The sequence below is a fragment of the Octopus bimaculoides genome, chromosome 18, assembly GCF_001194135.2.
Source record: "Octopus bimaculoides isolate UCB-OBI-ISO-001 chromosome 18, ASM119413v2, whole genome shotgun sequence".
NCBI lineage: Eukaryota > Metazoa > Mollusca > Cephalopoda > Octopoda > Octopodidae > Octopus > Octopus bimaculoides.
Window position 1 is genome coordinate 29,046,988 of NC_068998.1, and position 10,316 is coordinate 29,057,303.

General features: G+C 34.6%; 1 protein-coding gene across 9 annotated transcripts in view; it reads left to right on the forward strand.

The window, feature by feature from the left end:
- LOC106867760 (cAMP-specific 3',5'-cyclic phosphodiesterase 4C) overlaps positions 1–10,316 on the forward strand; it is a 704,791-nt gene that overhangs the window by 626,289 nt on the left and 68,186 nt on the right. For all 9 annotated transcript variants that reach the window (XM_014912735.2, XM_014912734.2, XM_014912731.2 and 6 more), the window contains 2 exons: positions 2,706–2,818; positions 6,124–6,217. In XM_014912735.2, the coding sequence (XP_014768221.1) occupies positions 2,706–2,818; positions 6,124–6,217 (207 nt within the window). The remainder of the gene's footprint in view (positions 1–2,705; positions 2,819–6,123; positions 6,218–10,316) is intronic.

The window sequence follows — 10,316 nt, forward strand, 5'->3', positions numbered from 1 at the left end:
TATACATATATATATACATAATACACACACACACGTGCATGTGCACACACACACACACATGCACACACACACACATGCACACACACATACATATATACATGTATGTGTATATATACATATATATCTGTTATATAAAAGTCAATGTCTTTATGTGTGTTATAGACTCAAAAACTACTGCACCGATTCCTAATGAAATTTGGAACACAAAATCCAAGCCTAGGGAGAAGGGTAATGCAGTATGTTTTATACAATTTCATGGACCAAAATTACTGAATGAATCCTCATAATATTTTGAACTTAGATTCAATGCATAAGGGCAAGTATAATGCAGTATGTTTGGTTTGAATTTTAGGTGGTTTAAAGGGAGCAGAACCGCCATGAAAATTCATAAATTTTTCATGTTGATGAAATTTCAACCATAGGTAATTGGCATACCTCAAGAAGTATTCCCAAAGTTTCTGATTCTTATGAGGATTCTAAGACCCCCACCTAATGGGGGCCTTAACTCCCAAATTTTAATCATTTTTTATGATCTAAAACTAGGTCAAAAGTACTGAATGGATCTTTATGAAATTTGGAAATTATATTCTATGCATAAGGACAGATGTAATACAATATATGTTTGAAAGTGAGGGGGTATAAATGAGGCCATAACCCCCATGAAAATTCATATATTTTTACTGTTGATGAAATTTTAACCATAGATATTAAATGCAAATGAATTTTCCTAAAATTTCTATTTCTTAGGAGTTAGTAAGACCCCTTAATGGGGGCTTAACCCCCACAATTTAGTCCTTTTTCCTAAGCCAAGACAAATTCAAATGTACTCTTGGCAACTGTAGAGTCACCTGAGCATACAAGATGGGAGTTATTTGTAATTCAATGATACAACAGTGAAAGAGTTTGCTCTGAGATATACTTAGATTATGATTTCTGGAATGTGATGCATAAATTGTCAAGTAAAGGAGAGGCATTTTTGCCTCCACTGATTCAGTTGCAAAGTGTTATTTTGAGTAAAGTTATTTGGTTGCAGACCTCCTTTGAGTCTTTTTATTATCATTGGGTTAGAGATGGTCCCCAGATGGTAACATTGATTTCAAAGCCTTTCCAGATAAGTGATTGGTCATTCAAAGAGATTTATAGATTGCAAATTTATTCTGTTCAGTTACCTATCAGCATAGTGATCATTGGCAAACTTCAGAGGTGACACTTTCATTTCCTCTTAATTTTTATTTGAGTTGGGTCACTCCCTTCCAATTGCTATAGATCCGTAATGCATCTTACGGCTGTGCCTATCACCTGTATGGTGAGGAATCCTACACTGGGGTGTGGTAACGACTGGGGTAGGGTAGCTGACTGCTTATTGTGATCATTCGTCTTTTGCTTTCCTGTAGCTTTGCTCTCTTTTACAAACCCAATGAACATTCATATGTTTCCATTTTCAAAGAAATTTGAACAATAAATACAAGACACAAGTTAGAAGAGACTCCCAACAATTCAACTTCTCTGGTTGACTTTAAGACCCCCTAATAGGGGCCTTAACTCCCACATTTTAGAGCTCCATGTGCTCTATTTTTCAGGAGTAAAAACATTTGAATGGGTTTTATAAGATTTGGATTTTGGAATCTGTGCATAAAGATGAGTAGTATGGGATAAATATGTCATGATTAGAATTCTTGTTAGGGTGTGTAAAGAAGGAAAGAACTCTCATTAAAATTTTTAATCTACAATTTTGGTGAAATTCGAATCATGTGTGTTCCAGTTCATTAGAAAAAATATAAAAGAAAAGTCTAATTCTTCAATTCCATGTGACACGGGCAACGCTGGGTATCTCTGCTAGTATATATATATATATATATATATATATGTATGTATGTATGTATGTATACATATGACAGGCTTGGAGGTGGTGATGATGCTGGCTGGTGCAATTTTGTGGTTTACTGATATGCCGAGAGAGATCTAGCTCTGTTTCTCATATTTTCTAAGTTCAGCTGCCTTTGCTCTTGACTCATGTCTTCTCAATTCTGTTGATCACTATCTCTCTTATTTTGAAAGTATTCTTCTCTTTGGTCCCGACTCATTTGTTTTGTCCTTTGCTGATTTCTTTCCCTCCTATTCGCTTATTTCGTTTCTTTTCTGTCTCACCTTCATGCAATTTTGATTCTTAATTTCCTCCCTCTGTTCCTTGTGTAACCATTCTCTCCTTCTACACTGATGCTCTCATGCTGTGTCCCTCATGCGATTATCCATATTTTATTAAAACAATAAATTTCCAAAATGAAAAAGATATACAAATATATTAGACAGTTTTTATTTAAAAGGCGAAAATATTTCTGAAACACTCTCCCAATATGCAAGGACACAGATGTTTTCTTGACCATAGGGAAGTAGCATTGTGTATTTATTTAACTTGATAGAAAATAATGTTCTCTCACTGAGGCACTTGTCTTCCAACATCTGTTTGGCCTTTAATTTTAGAGGGCTTCTTGTGATCCTTCAGTTGAGATTGATTCTCCTTGATTTACATTTTTTAAAGTTCACTAGCAATAGAAATAGGAAGGGGATTTTGGTTGTATATATTCTTGGTTTGCTGTATATTAAGCTTATGTAATCTCCGAAACAGAGTTACAGAAATCAAAGTCAGACTAAAAACCTGTCTTGATTCCCTAAAATTTATTTAGTATTTAATATTTTATTTTCAGATGAGTCATACTACAAATTGGCTTTGGAGACTCTTGAGGAACTTGACTGGTGTTTGGATCAACTCGAAACTATTCAGACACATCGATCAGTTAGTGATATGGCATCAAGCAAAGTAAATACATTTTTCCTTCAGTTCTTTTACTACTAACTCTTTGTAACTCTGGAGTTTTCATGAAATACATTATCTGCATATTGTGTAATTATTATCTTTTACGCTTAATTAGTCTTTTGTAACACGAAACTTATTCCTATCCAGAATGAAGTATAAGTTTTGTTGAGATTGATCTGAATTTGATCATTATTTATTTCCACTTCTGCCTAATCCATCCATGGCCATTGTTTACAAGTGAATATGACTGGGTAACATATATGTAGTGAAACTACCTCTCTCATGGTTATTTATGTACAAATGCGAACGTAGCAGGAAACAACTCTTTCCCGCCTTGCTGTGTCATCACCTGACTGACTTTTATTTTCGCGGCATTTGCCTCCAGTCCGTTCGCGCCAGGATGCAAACCGACCAACCGTGGCCATCTAATAAGGTCATGTGAGAGAGTGTTTTCTGATGCTCTCTGGAGCCTATCTGTACCTATAAATAGCCTGCTTTAACCCGCGCCAATTTGTCGCGGCTTCAGATCTGCTAAGATCTGGTCGTAGACCACACACGTAACACAGCCAGCCAGTTTCCAGCGACCAGATCAACAGCATCATTCAACTACGTACTACCAGCATCGTCGCTAACGTCAACATGATTTCTCCACGTACACAAGAAACCGCAGCTTCTCTTCTCAACCCTGTTTGTGTGAATCGCCTCACCACGGAATTAACAGCCAGAACTCAACCTGCGAAGAACATCTGTATCAAGAATCCTGCCCGGCATCGAAGCCTCAACTGCACGACAAGTGACTTAGCTCTGCCTCAACCTTAACCTCTTATATACAGACCTACAATACAACTGTGTACCTTAACAGAACTGGTATCTTATTATCCTGTGTTACAGACTCTTTCTATGCTTTGTATCTCTTGCATTCACATACATATATTTGTATACACACTCTTGTTTACATGACGGCCTGTCTTATATTGTGTTTTATTATGTCGCATTCACATGCACACAGACATACAGTTTAATGCTCCAATAAATCTTACTGTTATTCATCTTTATCGGTTGCGTTTCTATCTGTTCCTTGCTGGCAAACTTCTTAGTTCTCTTTGTTATAGTATTATAACATATATTCATATATTTTGTGTCGACCGTGCGACGCGTTAAAAAAGGAGCCTGTTTTCCATTCGTCACCATTTCTCCTTTGGTTCGCACGGTCGTTTCTACATATACCATGCTTTCACTTATTGTTTTAGGTTATTATGAAGTCGTGAGCAACCCTCCACCTTGATCCAGTGAGACATTAAAGTGTGATTTCTGGAGGGAGAGAGGGTCATAACAGTGCTGGTACTAATTTTCAGCTGAGTAGACTAAAGCAACATGAAATGAAGTGCCTTGCACAATGACATAATGTATTGCCCAGTCTGGAATTGAACCCACTGTTTTTATGATCATAAGAGCAAATCCAAACTACTAAGCCATGTGTCTCCACTACTTTTTTACTCCATATAAAATAGTTAGATAACTTTGTTGTCAGGATTATCTGTTGCTTTGTCTACGTTCTTTTAGATGAAGAATTAGGTTGAGCAATTCTGAAAAGTATTTCAGCATCAGCCAAAGAATACCATCTTGTTAACCCAGTCCAAACAAACAAAGACATCTTTGATCATAGATTTTCTTGATGAAGGCTGTTCTGGGGCTAAATAACAATGATAGACTTATAAAAATACACTGGAAGAAAGTACCACTTTTCCAGATTACATCATTGTACAATCAGCCATTGCATGTCAGAATGTGTAATATAGACTTCAACAAGATAGAGGCATGACAAACCAGGAGCTACATCCAACTACATTTTTGCCACAGATTTGCCTGTTGAGGTTTAAACTGGTACTAGATAACAGCTTACATTTTTATTTACTAATATTTTTGTATATTCTTTGCTATAAAAGAATTTATATGCTAAAACTTGTCACTATTAAGGCGATAGACTTCACTAGGTCTGCATTAGAAAAATCCTGAAGTGCTGAAGGAAATGTGGTTTTAGGATTAATGCATCTATCAATCTTAAATAGTTTTGTATTGGTGTCAAACATGCAATTAAAATTTAAGAGTGGTTTTATATGAATTAAGTGAAAAAATCACTGACTTGGGTTGATGAAACTGCTCTCAAAATTAACTGTCATAAAAATACCCAAAATACAAATCATATGTTGTATGGTGAATTCCAAGTCACAGAATACATTTTAATATATTAAAGAAAGGTTGAAATTGGGAAAAAAATTTAGCATATCCCTTAAAAACAGTGAAGTTCTGAACCATGCGAAATGCTAAATTCATGAACTGAAACTGCTTAAGAAATTTTGAAACTGTAAGAAATTCTCTACGCACACCAAAATAACATTCTACAGTTTTAATGCATTCTCCTCAACATTCTACAAATATGAAACTTGTCAAATTATGACTATCAGAACAAAATACCTTAGAAAGATTTTGATCCTCATCAAAATGAAGAACTTTTGTATGAAATGGAGGAATCCAAAAATATCTCAAAACACTTAATTCACTATTCATATGCAAACAATGCTTATATAGACTTGTAACTCACAAAATTTCCTCTAGACTTGACAATCTATTCCAACTGGGTCTCAAAGAGGTAATAATGTAAGTTGAAAAACTTCAGTCTGCTGAAATTAGTCAAAAGTTAGTACAGAAACTCCCTTTAGATGTATTTAAATTGCGAAAGCAAACAAGGGAGATAATTCTAATAAGTTTTTTTTTTTCTTTCTGGTTTTTGACAATATACACAGTATAGATTGGAGTGGACTTTGTCTATAAAGTTAACATGAAAGCAATTGACATGTTTCAGTAATATTTCACCTCCTTAGTGAAGTATATATTATTTAACTGGCAAAACTAAGAATGACTTTAATACTTGAATAGGAATAGAGGGAATGTAGGGCCACTGATAATGGACAGGTTTTTAGCAGACTAGAGAAGCAGGAAACTTCTAGAAATAATAGGAAAATACTAAATGACAGACTGAAACTGCAACATATCAAATACTTCCATTGCAATCGATCTGATATATAAATGAATTTTGATATCTGTGTTAATAACAGTACTTATTTAGATATTTCTTTACATTTCTCACATACACACTCTCTCTTTCTCTCTGTATATGCACATACACAGACTCAGACATATACACACACAAATGAATGTATGTATACACATTCTTGTCTTTTTTATTTTATATGTGTCTTAATCAAAACAAAAATCCAAATAGCACTATAATTGGTTTTGTGTTTCAGTTCAAACGGATGCTAAACAGGGAGCTTAGTCATTTTGCAGAGTCAAGTAAATCAGGGAATCAAATAGCAGAGTACATATGCAGTACATATCTTGGTAAGTAATAGATTTCTTTGACTACACTTATATAATAATGGAATTAATGTTTCACATAGAAAACTTTTATCCACAGGTGTGCAGTGAAATTAATATTTATTATACCTGTGTTCTACAAGCTTCAAAGGCCTAGTAACTACAGGTCTAAAGTCTAAAGGCTTAAAAGACCACATACAGAATACCAAGTTGTTATTATCAACAGAGATCAACAAAATCCTGACGTTTTAGTGAAGCGCTCATGTTCAAGTGGTAAGAAAAGGTATTCAGTGGCAGGATGGAGACATAAATGAAGCACTGGAATATCTGGCAGATTAAAAATGAATAAAACTTTGGTTTTTATTAATACAAAATGGTTAGCTCATACAACTTGCTAGATGTAGTTAATAGTTTCTGCAATCAGATTATTTAAAAGCAGTTACAATGATGGTATTACAGTTAGAGTAAGAAATAGTTGCAAGAAGCATTTGTAAGAAGTCTGATGTATGTTGATGAAATATAAGTATATAATGTTGGTGATTGCTCTTAAGAAGGATTTGGAAATATTCTGTTAACTGATCGATGTTAGCTTGCATGAAAGATGGTTTGCATGTGAGATAATGAAATAAGTGAGCATTAAAGAAATTAGCTAATGTTTGCAAGAGTCATAATAGTACTGGTATAGACAAGTGTTGTGTATGCATAATATTTGTTTCATAAACAAGAATTATGTAATAAAGATAACTGGTATTTATAGTACAAGATGGCAAAGAATGATATGGATGGAAAAAAAATGCTAAGATTAGATCTTACCTCATAGATAAGCTGAGATGACTGGGAATACGGTTAATGGTGGCTTTATCTCATATCTGAGTATTTATTTTCTTTTTTGCTGAATGCTTCCTTTATGGTGATACTGTTGATGACTCTGTGGACCAATTCGTGCATAGAAGAGTCGATGGCATTAATTGTATGGCAATGTTGGTGGAGGACAAGGTTGATTTTGTCAAGCCTTTCTCTCCTATCATTTGATTTCTTCCTTTTCTCTTCTGGTGGTTTCACAGTTTTTGGTTCCAATAGTAATGGAACACCACCACTTGGTACAGTCTTGGACTTGTGTTTCAAACAATTTGGGCTCAATTCCAGTGGCTTTTAGTGTCGCTTTGAGTTGGTCCTTGTATCTTCGAAGAGGACAACCCCATGGTCTTCTTCCAGAAATGAGCTCACTGAATAAAACTTGACTCATCCATTCTTGTTACATGTCCTGACCATCGAAGATGGTGTCTCATGATCAGTGATTTGATACTTTGACTGTTGGCTTTTTCCAGGATTTTATTGTTAATCACATAATGTCCCCATTTGATGCTCAAGACTGAATGAAGCTTTTGTTGCTGAAAGCATTCTAATTTTTGGATGTTGCAATTTAGAGTCCAGGTTTCACATCCATATAGCAAGGTTGAGACAACAACAGCATTATAAACTATAATTTTCTTTGCTAAGTTAGGATCTTTATTGTTGAAGACACATTTTTTTAACTTTCCAAATACCCCATGTATAGCTCCAATTATGTGTTCCTTTTCTGAGGTGCACTTATTTGATAAAAAGCTGCCTATGCTCTACTTTTTCAAGAGATGTAACCGAGTTGGTAACATCAAAATCTTGTATGATGGTATTTGGGGCTGGTTGTGCAAGGACCTTGGCTTTCTTGATGTTTACTGTAAGACCAAAGCAATGGGAAAGGCTATAGCACAATTGTTTTGAGAGACTGTTGGAGTTCTTCTTTTGAATGACAGAGGGCAGCATTATCATCATCATATTGAAGTTTTGAGATGTGTTGCATGTGTGTCAGATGTTTAGACTGAAATCTACTAAGATTAAAAAGTCTTACATCATATTGATATCTGATGTCAACTCCTGGAATGTCTGCAGTAACCTCATGAAGCATTGCAAGCCAGATAGAAGGAGAATAGCATAGGTGCCAAGACATATCTTTGTTTTAGTCTGCAAGTGAATGGAAGTTCTTCTGACAGCAAGTTTTGGTGGAATACACATCCAGACATATTGTCATGCATTGCTTGAACCAGAAAGATAAAGTTATCAGGACATCCAAAACGATGAAGAACCTTCCACATAGCAATTCTTGAAATGCTATCAAAGGTCTTTTCCAACTCAGAAAACAAGAAAATGAGTTTTTGTTGTTTTCTCTTGGAGTTTTCTTGCACAGAAAATCATGTTATGTCATGAGATGACTGGGAATATGGTAAATTGCAAACATATCAATAATGGTGGTTACTGAACGATAATGATGGGTGATATATGATCTTGAATGATAATGTTGGGGTATATGTGAACATCTAGATGAAAATAAAGAATCAGACTATTTGTCTACTCAAAGATTTCATGTGGATGAATAATCAGACATTTCAGGCTTTCTTGGAAACTAGAATAAGATAACTTTGCTTGGAGTAGTGGGCAATTGAAATAGCATAGTATAGAATTTATTCGGGCACACTAAATTCATATTTTGATTCAGAATTATATTTTATTTGTATTTTTGTATCGTATGTCATCATCATCATTATCATTATTTTCATGCCCACCTTTTTTCCTTACTGGCATAGATTGGACAAGACCTCTTGAAGAAGTATTCTATGATCAGCTGCCCATCTTGTGTCAAACCTTGTTTTCAACTAATGCACTTTATTCCATTGATCTTTGCTTCCAAGCTATAGAATATATTGTCTTGATTAAACATAAACAAATGATTTACTGCACAGTGTATATGTGTATGTCATGATCATCATCATTGTTGTCATTATTGTTGTCATCATCGTCATCGTCATTTATCCACTTCTCATTCTGCCATAGATTAAATGGTTCAACTGGATCCAATGGACTAAGTCTTACTCCATTGTCTCAGTTTTGACATGATTTTTATAGCTGGGCTTTGATGTCTTTTCTAACACCAACTGACTACAGTATGTACTAGGTGCATTTTTTTCTTGGAACCAGCTCTGTGGAGATTATCTTTCTTTCAGCAAGAGTAAGGAACCTTCTCAAACTCTGCATTGTCACTGCTTGATTCCATTTACCAACCACTTACAGAGTGTACTGGATGCTTTATTTTCATGGCATTAGAACTTATGGGATGTCGTGTAGCTAATTTGGTGTAAGAGAATCTTCTTAGAGTAAAAGAGTAATAGTTGAAATATGAAAGAAGAAACAGATTTTCTGTTGGGAGATGATAGGTGAGGAAGAGAAAATTAGTGTCTGGGGGTGGGTAGTGAGAGATATTCAGAATGATAAGGATGGTGGGACAGGTTGAGCAGAAAGAGATGCAATACTACCCAAAATTTGGCAAATTTGAGGAAGTACACTCATACTCGTTTCACTAAAAAAAAAACTCAGATTTTTTTTGCATGGAAGCAAGTATCCCTACCACCTAATGTGCTGCAAACCCCTTATTTTTGTTCAGAAAAAAGGGTAGGGGGTACCGCCCCTCCCGGAATCATTGGAATTTTTCTTTTTCATTGAATGAATTTCGATGACCTCCTAATATGCCACAAAACACGTTTTTTTTGTCCAGAAAATGGGGTGGGGATAATTCTCAGAAATTTCATCCCTCTCCTTCTTGGAATCATTGGAAAATGCTTGTTTTCTTTTCATCGAATGAATTACAGTGGCCTCTTAATATGCCACAAAACATATTTTTGTCCAGAAAATGGAGGTTAGGGTGGGGTGGAGGCCTCGGAAATTTCACTCCAACATTTTACAGAAATATGTTTTTGAGAGTGTGGATTACATGGTTTCATTATTAAATATATATTTACTAGTTGATACTATATGAATTATTATGTTAACATTTATATTTTGTGTATTTTATGCTAAAAATATTTTTTACAAAGCCGTAGTCTATGAAATGTGATTGTGTATGTATATATATATATATGGTTTGTTATTAAATACATATTTACTAATTGTTACTATCAATAATATTAATATGTTTACATTTATATTGTGTGTATTTGTATTTTATGCTAAAAATGATTTTTCTGAAGTCATAGTCTATAAAATGTGTGTGTGTATGCATATATATATATATATGTATATATATATCTATATA